This window comes from Pleurodeles waltl, chromosome 3_1, assembly GCF_031143425.1.
Source record: "Pleurodeles waltl isolate 20211129_DDA chromosome 3_1, aPleWal1.hap1.20221129, whole genome shotgun sequence".
NCBI lineage: Eukaryota > Metazoa > Chordata > Amphibia > Caudata > Salamandridae > Pleurodeles > Pleurodeles waltl.
Window position 1 is genome coordinate 1,691,968,006 of NC_090440.1, and position 19,036 is coordinate 1,691,987,041.

Sequence of the window (19,036 nt, forward strand, 5' to 3'; positions counted from 1 at the left end):
CCCACTCAACATGGTGAATTCAATGTTAAAACTATGCTTTTTGGAGACTGGCAGATTAACTTGGACAGGGAGGAAAAGCTGAACCATCCCCACACCTGCCACATTACCTCTTCTCAAATAAAACCCCTTGCTCTACCAAATTGAAAGGATATAGAATTCCCAAACTATTGTTCACAGCCAAACCCCAGCACCACCTAGTTATGCCTGTCAAAAAATCTCATCCATGCAAACGATCCAAAGGTACATCATTCAAACCCAGTGAACACAGCTTCTTCACTCCTCTGGAATAGTCTAAGCACGTATGTAGCTTCCTCGCTGTCAGGGCGAGGGTCAGACAACAAACCACCTGAATATATTACTCACGAGTGGATCAGTTGTGGTCAGAGTCTGGCTATTTGGTAGCTCTCCATGCTGTGCTGCTTGTTGGGGCGATGATTGTAGGCTTATGTCTTCCACCTAGAGTGGCACTCCCTTCCTCTCCTCCAAACTGGTAAGGTATCGGAAGAGCTATTTGCAGCCTGCCTTGTCCTGGCGATGCCCAGCTTGCTGCCAATTTCCAGCAGCCTGTCTTGCCTCCAGCCAGGCCTACACAACCTCCGGGAAGAGAAAGTGGCACTTTTTCTAACTGTGACTTTCTGCCATGCCAAGAATTGCATTGTGAATTTGACAACTTCATTCATAACTCCTTTTTGAATACATTAATCATTTATCTCCTGGTGAATTGCTTGGGTAAGAGCCAGAAACGGAAGCATGTGAGTTTTGCAAATGGAATTGGGCCCTGCCTTTATTGTGGCCTGTCACATGGTATCTTTCACCAGTATTAAATAAGCAGAATTTTATGCCAGTCTTTTAAAGCTTGTTACTTGTCCAATACACCACAAGTAGTGCCACGCCCATTAATGCACTCCTATGCAAACGTGTTTAGTTTGAGTGAGCTTCATTATCTGGATTCAATATTCCATGTACAGGGAACTCGACTCTAGCCTTGAGACCATGTCCTTAGTTATCTTCATAACTTTTCTGTTGCAGGCCTCGTTTCCTAGCATTTCAAGAGTGTTTATTTTTTTCTTTTTCCCAAAGGTTGTACAGGACAGGTTCATGTGACTGGTGTTGATATTCTATTTCAACACAGTTCATGTATCACAGACTGCCTCCAAAATGTCTAACAGTGACCCTTGAGGGCTTTCGTCCTTTCTATGAGCAGCACTGTGTAATAGCTTCTTGCAAAGGTATAAATAGACACCTCAATCCCGACCCAACAAAGTGGCAAACGTTGAGTATGTTTGAGAGGTAAAATAAGCCCAGTTTATCACTAGCTGCTACCAAAAAATGACCGGATAGTTTTTAAGTTGGGGGAAGAAGGGTAGGGCGGGGTTGTTGATTGGGTCTTGAGCAATAGTCCGCCAGTAACACAGGCAGATAATTGTCACACAGCTGCAAGAAAAGAGGAACCTGAGAGGGCAGGAGACACTGCCAGTTAAAGTCAAGGAATAGAAAATGGCAGCATTGTGCTTTATCCTCTGTACTGCGCAGTATTAGCCAGAGTGGTCACTGACACCTACTTTGATATGCATCTCAGTTGATGGGAGGGATAGAGTTTTGGGGATAACTTGCAAATGAGCAATGATTTTTGAAGGACCCAAAAGACTGCCTCCCATTCTCCCCAATCTCCACAATCTATCATGGCTGTAGTGGAACTGGCTACTTCAAGGTATGCTGCTTACTCCCAGGCACCTCCCTATCTGCCCCCCTCCACGCACTCCATGCACAGCTCCCCCCTCCTACTCCCCAAAAAAAAGCAGCTCATGGAAGCAGAGTCGGAGTTCATGTGAAGCAGAAGGCCATATCTTTTAGACCTGGTTGGGGAGGCAGATTAGGCAGATGTGCAGTGGCCAGCAGAGCTTGGCCCAGCAGGGGGCTGCCCCAGAGTGGTCCGACAAGTCCTCCAATAGCTCTAGGAACAATCTGGATCCCCTTTGTCCATCTGTCAGTCTGCCTGATCTCTCAAGTTTCGCTGGTAGGTTAATAGTATGACGTGTGCACAGGGCTGGCTAGCAATGTTCACCGCTTGTGAAATAACTGGTGAAAACCTGGTCTCTAAAGAACCTCAAACTAGGTTGCTACACTCTACACAACCTGGGTTTTTGGCAGAAATTCCCTTAGCTACTTTCCTGTAGGCTTGTCATTATATAGGATATGTAATGCCCCTCTCTGGCCCTAGCTTTATCACCTGTGCAGTTTCTGACTAAGCAAATATTCAGCCCTTCGTCGCCTTGCCCCGTCATAAAAATTGCTTAAGCTCCAGACTTCAAAGCCTTGCACATCTGTGTTGTACGAGAGGCATGTGTGTGGGGACCAGATTGATTTCAGTATGTCCAGGGAGGATACCTTTCCTTGTAATATCAGACTTACAACCTGGTGACTGTTCAGGCCAGAGGCCGTCCTGTCCTACTGGCATCCTGGACCTCTAACTCAAGGGTGTTATTTTTTTATTTTTTTTACTTTTATATTGCTGAACCCTTCCTTTGTTCCCCTACTTGAAGGTAAAGTTCATAACAGCTGGGAATTAAAATGTGACAGCGGTCCGAATTAGTCGGCATTGGGTTGGGCTAAAGTATTGGTGATTTATATTTGGGCGAGTTGGGAGATCTGTAATTACATTGCAGATGATTTTTGAAATTGTGTTGAGATGACCAGTTGTATGACAGAGATGTGCACCTACTGGTCACTTGGCCCCGCAAAACAACCTGTCTCTTGAACGTGTTCATGTGCATTTAATACAGAGGTCTTTTTATGGCAGTTGAACTAGAAACTAACTGGTAAGTGCACCTTTCCTTAGAAGGATGAAACCTTTCCCTGTCCTCATTCAGACCTAGTGCGAGTACTTCATGCTGTTTTACAAGGGTTGCCAGTTTTCAGAATATGTAAATACGGATTTGCTGGTTCTTGGTTTTTTGACTGTTTAATAATCTATTTATCCATTTGATTCTTTTTAAGACTACCAAAGATAAAGAGAATCTGCTCTCTGAGATGCAAGAGACACTGAAGGATACAGAGCAGTCAGCACATCAACTTGACCAAGACATTGCAGAACAAGGGCACACCATCCAAAGCCTTCAGGGCCAACTGGCTTTTTCCAATCCGAAAATACCTGGGATGGAACAAGCACTGTTGCTCAGAGAGAAGGAGATTGAAGGTTTAAAAATGGAGATTGCCTCTGTGAGGCAGATTGAAAAACATACCTTTCAAGCAGATCCTGGTCTATGTGGCACACTCCAGGAGATGAATGTGCATGAAGGTCACGGAGGAAAGGTGACCAGCAAAAGCCAAATGTTGTTAGATGAATTAGATGTTGAATGCAAGAATGAGCAAGTTACAGTTAAGTTCTGTTCTGGGTGTTCCTCTCAGAATATCCAGCGTTTAAACTCTGTTGAAACAGATTTAAACCATAAACTTCAAGAGTCTGAAACCCTCTGTGTGAGTTTGCGGCAGGCACTTGAGAACCAGAAGGAAGAGTTTCATAGGGATAAGTCTGCAATAGAGCAAAAGTACAATGATTTGATGGTTAATATGAAATCACAGCTTGTCCGTGCAGAAGAACAAGCAGTGATGCTCAAGTGCGCAAATGAACAGCTCATGGAGGATGTTCAAGAGCTGCACAGTCGGCTTCTTTCGGAGGCTGAAAACATTAAAATCCTTCAGCGACAGATTGATGAGGAAACAAAAGTTCATGCAACAGAGTTGCAAAATCTAAAACAGGAAAAGGAAGAAAGTTGCCTAAAGCTTGTAAGATCCCATACGGCTGATTTGGAGAGGGTTCGGGATGAACTATGCAACCGTTATGAGGGCGAACTCCAGCTTCTCCGTCAAAAGCAAGCTCACCAGCATAGTTTGAGAGTAGACACATTCAAACAGGAGTTAGAGGACTTGAAGAAAAACCTTCAGCAGGTTAAGTCAAGGAATGCACATGAAAGTCATGAATCCACAAGTCTTTTGAAATCGTGTGAAGTATTGAACACATCTGCAGGAGAAAACTTTGTAATGGACAAGTACCTTACACACACCACTGTACAAGAACAGTCTGCTACAACAGAGTACTCTGAGGAACCTTTTGACTCTGAGCTGTCCCTCCATGATGATGGCGGTCAACTAGATGGAGACCTCACATTAGAGCCCAGCCTCAATTCCACAGTCAATTATGAACCCTTCAACTCTCCTCTTGTGATCACCAATGTTTTGCCGGAAGGTGCTGCTCATTGCATGGATTTAGATGCTGAGTCTTTTGCAGTGTATTTATCAAGGAATAGACTGCCTTTTGTGGAACTCAATGACAGTGGTGCAAACCTGGATATCAACACCTGCTTAACAGAAAGGTGTGTTATGTTAACTAAGGAGCTTGAAGAGAAAGATAAGGAGCTGGCCAAGTCAACTGAGGCCCTTCATGAAGCACGAGAGAAATGGATATCTTTGACAGATGCACTTTCAGCTGCACATGAGGAGCTGGCTTTGTACAAACAGGAGATCAGTGTGAAGATTCTACAGAGAAACAAGCATGAACAAAGTGGCACTAGATCATCTTTAACATGTTTGCCTAACTTGACAGAGGATTCATATGGGCTTGGGCTGCAGGAATCCAAGGAACTGCAACAAACAAGAGAGATGGTAACGGTGCATCTTAAACAGGAGAACAAAAATGGAGGTGTTGATGTCTCCAGTGAGGAGCAGTTGCTGTTTGCACATCAGGTATCAGTGCTTCAGAGTCAGCAAGAACAGTTGGAGAGTCTACTGGAAGCGCAGAAAACTGACCTCTTAGTCCCCTCTGAAGTCTTGGATCAGAAGAGCATGCTGGCAGATTCTTTAGGAACCGATCAGCACATTCAAAGCCTTGCCATATTTTCAAAGGAAGAAATCACATGTCAGCTCAGTAAGGAGAATATTAACCTGAAAGAAACCTTGTGTTCTGCTCAGTTGCGTCTGAAGGATGCTGAGCGAGCCCTTGATATGTGCACACAGAACCAGACCGCCCTAGACCACACCGTTCAGGAACTCCAATGTCAGACTGAAGATTTGCAAGGGGCACTGGAGGACGCAAGGCTGGATTTTAATGTACAGTTAAACTTAAAAAATGAGCAGTGTGAAAGACTGGAGAAGGAAATAAAGGCAATGAATATGGGGTGCTCTCTGAGAGAGCAGGAGAGAGCTGAAGAAGCTGAGCGCCTGAAAGTTATCCATGCTGAGCATGAGAGCTGTCTTCAGGAGGAGATGCAGAGAGGAGTTAAAACTCTGCGGGATGAGCCAATTAAGGTGAGTCAGTATAAAACTGAAATAAGGCTCCTGGATAGGCACAGAAAGCAAGCAAGTAAATGATGTGTGCAACACAAGCTTGACAGACTGTTTGTTTATGTAGAAATATTTGGGAATAGACTTCATAATTTATGCAGTCAGAGCTAAGGTTGGGAATAGGCCTGGAGTTTGTGTTGCTATTCTTGAAACTACTACAATTTTAGGTTAACCATCAGGACCTCTCTTTTTGAGACAAGGGTGCAGGTATAGAAAATTCAGTACATGAGTATTAGTCTTTAAAGACTTCTTCACAACTTAAATTTAACTGTGACCTAAACATCTGTATGTAACCTTTCCCCAGACAGTAGAATAGAAACACAAATCTTGAACCTAACCCCGGGGTTGATGTTTCTTCTGTAGTTGTTAGCTGGGGAAGTTGGTAGGACACGTTATCTGCTCTACTACATACTATTGTTTGAATTTTAATCATATTTTATTATAGGGGAATTGTTGAATGTTAAGAGCACTGTGTTTAGACATTCAGTGGGTTTTAAGGTTTTGTTTTATTTTTCTTCGCTTTTGTTTTCTGTTTTGTTTAGTCTGATTTTGAATCTCCTTGTGCTCTTTTGACCAATCCCGTTTTAAGGAAAATTGCCTATTTTGTTGAAAAAACGTAAGCCCTTCGATGTTGAAAGAAGTAAAGGAATCTGTTAATTGAAACAAATACAATTTTACTTTCTGAAGTTAAGGCCAAAAAACTTGAACTACCAAATATTTAGCTGGTGAGATAAGACTACATTTCTAGTGGTAGATATTGACTATAGTCTCATCCTTGCTGTCAGCTAAAAGGCTGGTACCTGGACATATATTCAGTTTAGCCTGCGATGTAATGAATAATAAAAATGCATGCACAGATATCGGTGAATAATTTTAGTAATGGGTGCCATTGTTTTTGGTTAGAGAAGTATGTGGATAGGGAGTAAAACCTCCTCTCTCTATTCCCTACTTCATTCATTTTCTTGTTGATGTATTCAGTTTGCATTGATTCATGGAATCCTAATTATCTGAGTCCCTTGAGGAAAATGTCATTCAGTGGCACAAAAAATTAGGATGTTTACAGGTTCCATATAACTGTAATTAATCCTTGATGCTTTCTCTGCATGGTTCCAGTTCCTTGAGCAGAGTTTTATTGTCCTGCAATATTTGCGTACCTTGAAAAACTGAATTCAGCCAGAGTGATTCAAACCCTACAGTTACGACTACAATTGTTTGACGACTCAACACACATACTTTGATAGAGTATTGCAACTCTAAATCAATTGCACTAGGTATCTGTAGCTAATGGCCCATCTTCATTAAATTAGTACTGACCCTGCTCATAATGTGAACAGTCCATTCCAAATGGTATGTTTAACACCCTACTTTTGTCGTTTTAATGACTAATGCATATGTTTGCTAAATAAATGAAAAACAAACATTTCAGGCTTGCCAAGGCTAGACCTAACGACTTTGCCTAGCTTTAAAAAACCTTCATCAGGGGGTGGACAGGAATCCCTCCTATTTCACTTCAAACTGCATAAAACCTGTAAGAAATAATTCTTTAGTTTTTATTTTTTTAGAACTTTTTGTTTGATATTTATAAACTGAGACAAGATGTCACCTCAAAGTACTTAATTTTCTGTACTGCAAGCATCATACTTGACATCATTCTGCATATTTATCCTCATTTCCCCTAAAGTAGTTACCTTATTTTGATCAATATTGTTACTTTCGCTCTCCTATACCCATAATGTGCACATTTTTAGGGTCTAGCCTGAGTTGCATGTGCTCGCGCATGCGTATCGCAGCGAGACGCTTCAGTGTTTGGAAAAAGGCTTGGAGCCCTGTCGACCTCACGTCCGTGTTTTTGATTGGTTCGTGGGCTTTCCTAATAAAATCTGCTTGCTTTCATTAGTCGAAGGCATGCATACGTCATGCCTTTTCCGGTGGCTAGCCTTCCATGAGCGCATCGACCAAGTACAGAAAACATGCGAGGCTCGCTGTTTTCTGTCCGGCTCGTGGACTACTTTTTCCTCCAATTTACTAGCGCGATTTCGCTTGGCTGAAGTCGAGCGCTTTACATAGTTAATTGCACTTTTTCGGGTTACGTACATAAATGCACTTTTGCCGATAGTGTTGTAAACGCCTAACCCGACTTTTCACCTATCAGCTCTTACATGAGCAAACGCGAGACCCGTTGCATTGCAAATGCTTGTTAAAATAGCATCAGTCTTTGTCCACGGATGCAAGACTGTTCAGACGGTTAAACCTTTCCCATCAAGTGGATGGGCATCTTTTAATGTTAGCCATCTTTCATACTTTTGATGGTTGCACATTGTGATTTCAGGATTAAACGATGCCCCTCAGATTGATCCAATTCCATCACATGATTCACCTTAGAAGAGAATTGTTACATACAAATAGTTGTAATCCACTGTTTGGGTGAAACAAACTGCATATCGGGCTTCCATTATGCAAAGGGGATTCATTCTCCGTGTGCTCCTCCTTCCACACAGGAGACAAATATAAACAATAAGGTAATACCTTCATATGATCAATCATCAGCTAAGCAGGAAGAGCAACACAATATGTGATTATTAAATAAGGAACAATCCAAGATTCACAAATTCGTTTTAGCATTACTGATTGTATCCTTAACCAATGGGAATATAAATTAAGTTTAGCAAAAACTTTGCCAAACTTGTCTTTTGCAACATCCCCACAGTTGGTATCAGTGTGTATTCTTGGGCAGTTATTCAGCTGAATCTCCACCTGTTTGCAAGCAAGTCAGCTGACAATACTTACATTTAGGCAGTCTACTTATAGAGTATCTCACAACCGTTCTCTCAATATACACCCACATTGGATGTAAAAAGCAAAAAAAAAAAATGGATTTCAGTAACTGCGGCTGCATTTCTCAGGGGCGTACCACTCACTTCCAAGTACAGCAAACCATACCTTAATTGAAATATGTGGGATGGGTCGGGGCTGGATCATCTTCAAATTGTCTTTCTCCTCATGCTTGCTGCCTCCAGACTAACATGTATACATTAATTAGGTAACATAGTGTACAATCTGGTTTTGTTCCTAGTATATTTTTCTCTACTTCCACACTCACTACTACTTACCGGTACAGTGGGAGATGAAGGGGGAGAGTGGCGATTTTTAAAATCAATCATCTGGTTTTCATGTTAGAGGTTTGATGATAGCGGGCACAACATTTACATGGTTTTTGTTGGTAGCTAAGGTATTGGGGCAGAAACTTTCTGTAGTTGCCATTATATTTGGCAGGTTTTTATGAATCCATTTGAAGGCATTTGTTGTTAAAGCCTGATCTAAACCTCCTTGATTTTATTGTTGTCAAATAATTCGTTTTTTCATCTATGTAGCAATGTTAGAGGGGGAGGTCTAGGTGCGGCCTGGGATCATTCTGGAATTGATGTGTGTTCTTATAGTAGTCATGAGGAGCTGATGGACATAGATGATGGAATGTATGTGTGAATTGTGTTTCTTTGAGGAACTACACTCTGAGGTTTGAGAGTCTGAGAGAAAATGGTCTACCTTCAACCATTGAAACCAGCTAGGAAGAATGGTGGCAGACCACAAGAGGAAAGGTTTTGTCTTTTGCTATTTTGTTCAGAAGTCAGGGCATGGTGTGCTGAAATCTGGAAGTTCAATGAGGTTTGCCTTTCATCAAGCAACATCCTTGTTTCAAAGTTAAGTTATTTAAGTTCAAAGGACCGAGATTAATCTGTTTTGTGTACAGGGAGCAGCGAATGTGATATTTGGCCATAGGCCGCACTTTTGGCGGAGGTTAATTGTTTTACAGGAATCACTGTTTAAGTCTAGATGGAATTAGTTCATTATTCAAGATGTTTTCTGAGTCATCTATGGTAGGCGGAGATTTCATACAACTGTGAAAGAAAGTGTCTTTGTGATGGTTTTCAAGATTTGTATTTCTGAGGAAGAGTAAATGGCATGCCTGTTTTTAACTCATGTGGGCATACTTGTGGGCATACTTTGGAAGTTCATTATTTTTGTTGATGCTTGGTGGAAAATGTTATTTTGTTTGTTAGGCAGTTTTCTAAAAGTGTTTTTTGTTCCTTTTTAAGTTATAATTTATTTTTATTACATTAATTTCAACAAATACAATAAATGTTACATTCACGACAACCACCCTTTCTACCCAAGAATGAACCCTGACTATCTGCCAATACAGAATCTATAACGGTTTCTAAGGTTCAGTCCATCACAGTACCTTCCCAATCTCCCGACTTCTGTGTTGAAAAGTCCATGATGGAGGTATTATTTGCCCTCTCTGCCTGTGCAGGAGTGCCTTCCGTGTCCCATCCCCTCTGAAACCACATTCATGCCCCCCCCATATCTTACCATAATTTTGTATGCACCCTCTCCCCTTGTAGACTTCCTTTTCCATTATTCTAAAAAATTCCATTCCTAGTTCCCAGTTTTGATATGTAGGGGGAAAGCCTGAAGCCCCATCTCTGTGCGATATCTCGCTAATTCACCATTCAATCCAAGTTTACGAGCAGTTTCTGGTAGTGGGAATGGTCTACTGGGCCCCCCACACACCCACTGGTGCCAACCAGGGGTGCAGTTCCAGGTTTAGCCCTGTTGCTTCTTCCAACAAGTTCCCAACTGCTTTCCAGAAAGTTTGTATGTGGGAGCAGCTCAATAGTGTGTGTATAAAAGAGTCCTCTGGTTCACATCCTCTAAGGCAATTTGTGTTGCCCATCCCTCCAATCCTGCAGAGCAGGATGCGTGTGTAGTATGCCCTGTGCATGACCTTGAGCTGGGTCAGTCTAAAACTTTATTGCCATCCTCGCAGGGAACTCCAATGCTTCCCTCCAGTCATCCTCTCCAAGCTTTCCTATGCTCTGCTCACCCTGTAAGTGTCAGCAGGGGGGACTCTTCACTGTTCCATATGTCAGTGAGATCAGTTTCTTTTCTACCTGTCCATCCAGCAGTCTGTTTTCTAATGGGGAGTCATCTTAGGTTTATTCTTCTTGTAGGGTCACACATTCCCTGAGGACGTTCTAAAACTGACCGTAGTGTAGCCACTGTTTTTCTGATATTCTTGCCATGGATAGGAAAAGGTTTGTTGAAGTTAATCTTTTTCAGACTGATTAGCCCACCAAGCTATCTTACCAGGTGACACTTGGCCAACAGACCTAGCCATTAACATAACTTAATGGTTTAACATGCCTAATGTGGGCATTTTGGGTAGGTTTAAAGTACCAAATTATAACTTTGTTGCATTCAATCCAGGTTTACCTTTCAATTCTAATTAAATGTATACTGTTGAATTGTGCAAGAACACCTATTGTTTATTGGCACTTGACTGCCAAAACGTTTTAAAACTTACCATGTCCAAAACAAGGATAAATACAGGGAGTGCAGAATTATTAGGCAAATGAGTATTTTGACCACATCATCCTCTTTATGCATGTTGTCTTACTCTAAGCTGTATAGGCTCGAAAGCCTACTACCAATTAAGCATATTAGGTGATGTGCATCTCTGTAATGAGAAGGGGTGTGGTCTAATGACATCAACACCCTATATCAGGTGTGCATAATTATTAGGCAACTTCCTTTCCTTTGGCAAAATGGGTCAAAAGAAGGACTTGACAGGCTCAGAAAAGTCAAAAATAGTGAGATATCTTGCAGAGGGATGCAGCACTCTTAAAATTGCAAAGCTTCTGAAGCGTGATCATCGAACAATCAAGCGTTTCATTCAAAATAGTCAACAGGGTCGCAAGAAGCGTGTGGAAAAACCAAGGCGCAAAATAACTGCCCATGAACTGAGAAAAGTCAAGCGTGCAGCTGCCACGATGCCACTTGCCACCAGTTTGGCCATATTTCAGAGCTGCAACATCACTGGAGTGCCCAAAAGCACAAGGTGTGCAATACTCAGAGACATGGCCAAGGTAAGAAAGGCTGAAAGACGACCACCACTGAACAAGACACACAAGCTGAAACGTCGAGACTGGGCCAAGAAATATCTCAAGACTGATTTTTCTAAGGTTTTATGGACTGATGAAATGAGAGTGAGTCTTGATGGGCCAGATGGATGGGCCCGTGGCTGGATTGGTAAAGGGCAGAGAGCTCCAGTCCGACTCAGACGCCAGCAAGGTGGAGGTGGAGTACTGGTTTGGGCTGGTATCATCAAAGATGAGCTTGTGGGGCCTTTTCGGGTTGAGGATGGAGTCAAGCTCAACTCTCAGTCCTACTGCCAGTTCCTGGAAGACACCTTCTTCAAGCAGTGGTACAGGAAGAAGTCTGCATCCTTCAAGAAAAACATGATTTTCATGCAGGACAATGCTCCATCACACGCGTCCAAGTACTCCACAGCGTGGCTGGCAAGAAAGGGTATAAAAGAAGGAAATCTAATGACATAGCCTCCTTGTTCACCTGATCTGAACCCCATTGAGAACCTGTGGTCCATCATCAAATGTGAGATTTACAAGGAGGGAAAACAGTACACCTCTCTGAACAGTGTCTGGGAGGCTGTGGTTGCTGCTGCACGCAATGTTGATGGTGAACAGATCAAAACACTGACAGAATCCATGGATGGCAGGCTTTTGAGTGTCCTTGCAAAGAAAGGTGGCTATATTGGTGACTGATTTGTTTTTGTTTTGTTTTTGAATGTCAGAAATGTATATTTGTGAATGTTGAGATGTTATATTGGTTTCACTGGTAATGATAAATAATTGAAATGGGTATATATTTTTTTTTGTTAAGTTGCCTAATAATTATGCACAGTGATAGTCACCTGCACACACAGATATCCCCCGAACATAGCTAAAACTAAAAACAAACTAAAAACTACTTCCAAAAATATTCAGTTTTGATATTAATGAGTTTTTTGGGTTCATTGAGAACATGGTTGTTGTTCAATAATAAAATTAATCCTCAAAAATACAACTTGCCTAATAATTCTGCACTCCCTGTAAGTGAGGTTATGCCTGATATTGTTGTGTGAAAATAAATGTATTATTTTTTTTTTTTAATAAATATTTCTATTGGTATTATGAAGTTTTCCAGACATAACAAGCCCTTGTGCGCCAGACAATAACATTAACCGCAGGATGATTAGCTATTGCTTCTTCAGATCTTAGCGGAACTGGGAAGCAAGTTGTGGTAGGGACGGAGTTTGTCACCTACTATTGGGCCCTTTCCTTGGGGCTACTTCCGTGGCATTCTCACAAACCTTTTGAAGAATTTCGGCCCACCCCCCTTGTCCCTCTCCCTCTGTGATATCTTAATACTCTCTCCTTGGTCCCCCAAATCTTTAAGAACTTCCTACGGCTCCCCCTGGCTTTGTATGTTATTTTTTTCCGCCATCACGTATAGGTCCATTCCTGACCTCCACTCCCTTATTTGGGGCATCTCTGGTGCTCCCTAGTGCCTTGCCACGTCCCTCTTGGCTACCGCCAACCCCAGGTTCCTAAAGAGGAGCCTGGGCTGCGGGATATCCATCTCTGTAGGGATTCCCAAAAGCACATATTTGGGGTTTGCTGGAATCTCCACCCCTAATATCTTCCCTAGTTACCTAAAGATTTTGGACAAAAAGAACAGGATATGGGGATATTCCCAAAGCGTGTGTAAATATGTCCCCCTATGTGTCCTGCATCCTAGACATACAACCTGTGTAGGATCTTAGATTTTATTAGTCATGGGCGTATTCTAATTGCCACTTCCCGCGGGTGAATTAGGGGTCTCTCCCAGTCTATCATCCATGGCCCCCAACTCCTGTTCCCATTTCTCTCTCCGACCTCCCAGCGTGTCAAGCATATTATTGGTGATTGTTCTGTACATCCATGAAATCGCTTTCTGTTCCACTTGACCCAGCAGAAGCCTACCTTCCAATGAGACGTAATCAGGAAGTTCTGTCAAGTCTAGATTCTCTGCGTGCCATGCATGTGACTGTTGTAGATATTTGTAATGTTGTGTCAAGGGCATTTGGTATTCTGTTTGCAGAGTGTTAAATACCTTAAGTCCCCCATCTTCAATCAGCCAGGAGATCCTAATTATGTTCCAGGCCCCAAAGCCTTGTAGTTTCCCTATCTCCCTCAGTCGGGTGCCCTTCCACAAAGGAGTTTCTTGTGCAAGTTTAGCATGCCAACCCATTTCTTTTTCCACCCTAGTCCATGCCTCTATCCTATATCACCAATTACATAGGGGCCTTTAACACCACAAAACCCCCATAGAGATAATGAAGATGGGTTTGTTTTTCACCAGCTTCTCTCCAGCAAATAAGTGGAATGATCTCCTGGCATATACATTCAATCATTAACAAGTAATAAGGTGTGCTGCCCAGTAGTAGGCCCTTATTTCTGGGAGGGTTTCGTTGGCGAGTCTGCAGGGATACCTGAGGATGTTTCTCATTCCAGAGTAGCTTGTGTACATTATTTCCCTCGATTTTAGTGAAGTTGTCCACTGGGACCTTAACATAAGCATTTTGGAGAATGTATAACATTTTAGGTAGGGCGATCATCTTATCTTATACAGCGCCATCCTGCCGCATAACGTCAGCGTTAGCTTCCCCCACCTCTTCATATCATTGTCAAGTTTCGACTTGGGGGATCTCTCTTGGTCCTGTGTCACATAAACCTCCAAATATTTGAATTCCTCCTCCTCTACCTGTAAGGAACTCGGTATGGTCAGAAGTCCCAGGTTTCCTCCTGCCAGATAGGCTTGATTTGGACCAATTGATCCTATAGCTGTAATGGGCACCCAAGTCTTCAAAGGTTCTCAAGATCTGGGAAAGCTCCTCTCTTCGTCTGGTGATATAAGAGGAGAACATCATCCTCCTATAGCTAAATTCTTTCATCTTCCCTCCTGCCCCTGATCTATCTGGAAACCCGATATCCCTTGGTAGGAACGTACAGTGCACGCCAAAAGTTCTAGCGTGAGGGCAAGCAGCAGTGGTGAGATGGGACAACCCTGTCTGTCCCCTCTCTATTGGGAGCTCTGCAGATGTGACACTGTTTAAGTGGACTCTTGCTTCTGGGTTCCTATATAGTAAGATTATCCATGCCAAAGATTTTGGTCCAAGCCCAAATCTCTCCAGCGTTTGTCATGAATGGCCAGCGGACCATATCAAATGCCTTTTAGGCATCCGAGGACAGCAGTTGAGTCTTGTTGACTTCTTGAGCATGAAGACTGATTGATCTTGTTGATTCAGGGAGCTTATTACTGAGATCAGTCTTGTCGCCACCATAGTTAATAATATCTTAGTCTTGATGTTAAGAAGGGAAACTGGGTGATAAGAGCTACAGTCTGAGGGTGGTTTCCCGGCCTTTGGGATCACCACTAGCGTAGCCCTTTGTAAGTCCCACAGGAGGGTGGCTTGCTCGCTGGTCTCATTGAACAGGTTGAGGAGATGGGGACATAAAATGTCTGCTTTTAAAACATTTTTTTTTTTTTTTTTTAAAGAAGCTCCAATGGGATTCTGTTCAGATTGGGAGTTCTCTCTTCAGTCTGCCCCCCAACAGTTCAAACTCTTTCCAGGGAGTCCCGGTCTCCTGGGGAGAGGTGTGGGATATGCACTCCCTTTAGTTAAGTCCTTATTTGGGGGGCATCTGCCAATGGGTGTTCTAGATGGAGTTCCCAGTAGAACCCTGCAAACTGGCCGGCTGTTCCCTAGTCGATAATATAACACTCACCATGAGCCCTGGGGATCTTGTATAACCAACGTTCTTCCCTCTCACAGTTTCTTAACCAAGCTAAGAGCCTGCCTGCCCGGGCCTGCCTCATATAGGTGTTGGTGTCACCTGAGCTTTATCTTCCTTGTTTGCTAGAGCCTGGTACTCTTTTACACAAGATCATGGTTCTGTGTAGTGAAGAGGGATAATCTTTCATTTTTAGTCTCCCTTTCAATTGTATCAGCTGGTGCTCTAGGGATTCCAGTGCCTGTATTTCTCTTTTTTCTTCTTCTTCTTGTGGGCAATCATAGTCTGGATCCTGTCTGTACGCACCGTCTTGTAGACCTCCCAGGCGTGAATGGAAGACATGACTGAGTCTTTAGTCATTCTTCTATTTGCATGTGTTCAGTCTCCTACAAACCCTATCCCCCTACAACCCTTTGCTTGGGTCTGAGCCCCACCGCCAGCCACAGGGGAGGGTGATCTGACAGCCTTCTGGGAAGGTACTCAGCCTCTTCTATCTCGCCCACTTCGCCCGCCGAGGCTAGGATGTAATCTAGGTGGGAAAAGACCTTGTGCCCCAAAGAAATACGAGTATTGTCTGGTGTCTGGGTGATGGCATCGCAAGAGATCTGTCAACCCTACAAACTTCACAAATCCCACCAGGGCGGTTTCCCACAGGGTTTTCAGTGGGGCTCCCCACAGGGTTTAATTCTTGGTGTATCACATTGGTGAAGACCCCCCTCCCCGCCCAATAAGGTGGAGGGATGTTTGACTCTAAAAGGATCTCCTTCCCCACCTACACTTAACTGTTCTGAATGTACTTTTAGGGTGTCTCTGGATTTTTTCAGTGACGAATAGTAGAGACTTCATTATCAGCACTGCCACTCGTCAGGTACCAGTGGTGAACCCGGCATGCGCTCGCGTAGAGGATGCCCCCCACCCGTACCCAGGAAGTTGAATTATGAGCACCCTAGGTGGGTTTCCTGGAGCAGGATTACATCTGGTTTGTGTCTTTATGTATGTTGCCACCAGTATCCATTTCACCCTACTACCAAATGCCATTAGCATTCCAGGATGGTGCTTTAAATCAACCATTTTCCCCATCATGTTGGTGGGTGTGGGTCCTGGATAGATCGATAGTCTCGGGGTCCGCATGTGCGCTCCTCATCGCACTATTTGTGTTTTTATCTTTCCGTGTGATGCCTGCCCCCCCACCCCCTCCAACTTCTCCCACCCCCTAATTCCCACTGTGAGCATGTATATCACCAACATTTCAACTCCTCAACAGAGGGATCAGCAAGTCCTGTAAGTGCCCTTCCTCACAGCCCCCCATCAAAAAAATATTACCACAACTTGTAACTCTGTTCAACCAAATGGGACAGCGTGCCCAAGAGTGTGGTGGCTCAGGGATCGGAGTTGAGCGATGTCCAACTATGACATCCCCACTGGCTTGTACCTCTCCGTAGGAAATGCCCTCTCCGTTGTGCCTATTGATGCTCCCTTTGAGTCCGTAATCCATAGTGTTACTATACAGTCCGATGCATTATTGTTCGGTGGTGGAGCCCCCCGTTGCCAGGGGCAGTAACTCCAGGTGCTCCATGGCCACTGCCTGACGGGGGCAGGGAGTCTGGTGTGGAGTCCTGCTCCGAATCAAGGATCTCCTTGGAGGGCGGCAGTGTTTTAATGAGTACTTTACTGCATTTTGTGGTAACAGGTTGGTCTCCTTCAGACTCCGAAGAGGTGTGTAGCCACTTCTGCAGAGTTTGGTGCTGTCCCCTGCTTCCTTTCGGTTTAGGCGGGATGCAGCCTTTCCTCTTGGGCCTGCGCTGTTCCTCAGGAATGGATAGCTTCTATTGCAACTATAATTGTTTGGGTTCTTGTGTTCCCGCTGGTGTGACCCTACCTGCTACATTTCTCAGGTCTTATCAGAGGAGGGTGACCTCTGACTTCACCTTTCCCCTACAACCCTCCAGGGACAGTTGGAGGGCTGTATTGCCTGCAATACCGCAGCATTGTCAGGTCCTGATTGAAGAGTCTGGGGCCTGGCTTCTTCTGTAGGGGTCGTGACAACTCTAGTATATTTGTCTAATTTCCCATGACAGGGTGGCCACTGTTCTTTCTCTCTGATCATCCTGTCTCAGTGGCTCGCTGGGCCCTTGTGAGAGTATGTGACTTTTGCTGGTGCAGGGTCCTGTTTGGGGGTGCTGTTTCTTCATCCCTCCTCCAGAGGCCTGTGTTTTAGCAATGTGTAGCTACAGTGCTGAGGATGGTTCACTGTCGCCTCTCTGTGGGCCTCAGTAGGTGAGTGGTAGGTGTCCAGAGAGGTAATATTCTGCCCAGCACCATCAACTCCTTCAGGCCTCTTCCCCCACCTCACCCCCCCACCCCTCTATTAAACACCAGGGGAAGGGGTGCAGGGCTGAGCAAGTTCTGCCTGGGTCCTTATGCCTTATCTAAAGGGGCCTGTTTGGTGCCTTTGTGGCCTATGGAGGTAACTAATACTTTGGTGGCTGTTGCGGGCCTAATATGGAAACAGACTCCTCATGTACTCCAAGGGTGACCTACGTGGCAGGTGTGGCCTAAGTCCTCTATCGTTGGTGAAACGCAGCTTACTTGCCCTTATCCGCCTGCTCATTGTACAAGGGCCCTTCACCTTGAGCTGGCTTCGTTTGGGGGTGGGGGGGGCAGGGGGGGAATTCGGGGTTACCAATGCCCCCACAGGTAGTACCTAGTCGCCAGTCCACTTTCAGGCAGAACTCCCTCATCCGGTCAGAGTGTCCCTCATTCACTCCAGGAATCTTCTCCTTTGCCATCATGTGAGCACCCTGTGGCCTCCCTCATTGGGCCTGTCTGAGTGGGCCTTGCTGCCTTATTGCCTGTCCTTCTCTGACAACTGTCTTCTTTTGCACTGAGGTATGTCACTGACCTTACCGATCTCGTTGTGAAGGAGGGAGACCTCTGGTCTAGCTTCTTGTGAAAACAAATGTTAAGCAATGTTCGATGGCATCTGTCGCTGTAGATACGCATGTTCTGCAATAGCTCGCCATCTGGTGTTGGGCCGGAGTGTTACAAGTTGTTTTTCTTCGAAGAAGTCTTTCGAGTCACGGGACCGAGTGACTCCTCCTTTTGTCTCCATTGCGCATGGGCGTCGACTCCATCCTCAATTGTTTTTTTTCCGCCATCGGGTTCGGACGTGTTCCTGTCGCTCCGAGTTTCGGAACGGAAAAAATAGTTAATTTCGGAAGATTTTCGTCAGTATTGTTGCGTTCGGGATCGGCGTACTTAGATTCAACACCGCATCGAAGATCGAAGAGCTCCGGTGCCCTTCGGGGTAGTTTTTCGATCCTCCGTCGGGGCCTGGTCGGCCCGACCGCGTGCTGAGGAACGCCGATGGAACGGACCCCGTTCCGTTTCTGCCCCAAATGCCACAATAAATACCCCTACACAGACCAACACTTGGTCTGCAACCTGTGCCTGTCACCTGAGCACAGCGAAGACACCTGCGAGGCCTGTCGTGCGTTCCGGTCCCGAAAAACACTCCGAGACCGTCGAGCCAGAAGACTTCAAATGGCGTCCGCACCGACAGCCCAACGGGAGTTCGAGGAACAGGAAGAGGAAGGTACCTTCTCGATCCAAGACTCAGACTCCGAAGGATTCGACGATACACAAACCGTGAGTAAGACGTCGAAAACCACACAAAGAAACATTTACAAGGCCCAGGGGACGCCACTGCCACCAGGCCATGGCTCAACCCATAAAATCGGTGACCGACCGTCGGCACCGAAAAAGGCCCAAACAGTGCCGAGATCGTCCGACTCCGGTCGAGACACCGGCACGCAGCCTTCTCGGGACCGAGAAAGTGCTGGAGACAAGCCTCGACACCGAGATGCCGGTGTGGACACGGCTCGACGCCGAGACAGCGGCACCGAAACAGATCGACGCCGAGAGGTTTCGGCACCGAAAAGGAAAAAAGTCACCTCGGAGCCGAAAAAACACGCACACACAGTTTCGACGCCGAAACAAACTGCAAGCGACCCAGCTTCAGG

General features: G+C 44.7%; 1 protein-coding gene across 1 annotated transcript in view; it reads left to right on the plus strand.

Moving 5' to 3' along the window:
- Positions 1-19,036, plus strand: part of LOC138283614 (golgin subfamily A member 4-like) — a 129,098-nt gene that overhangs the window by 1,117 nt on the left and 108,945 nt on the right. Inside the window, exons 2-3 of the mRNA XM_069221551.1 lie at positions 2,998-5,304; positions 5,883-5,956. Coding sequence (XP_069077652.1) covers positions 2,998-5,304; positions 5,883-5,956 — 2,381 coding nt within the window. The remainder of the gene's footprint in view (positions 1-2,997; positions 5,305-5,882; positions 5,957-19,036) is intronic.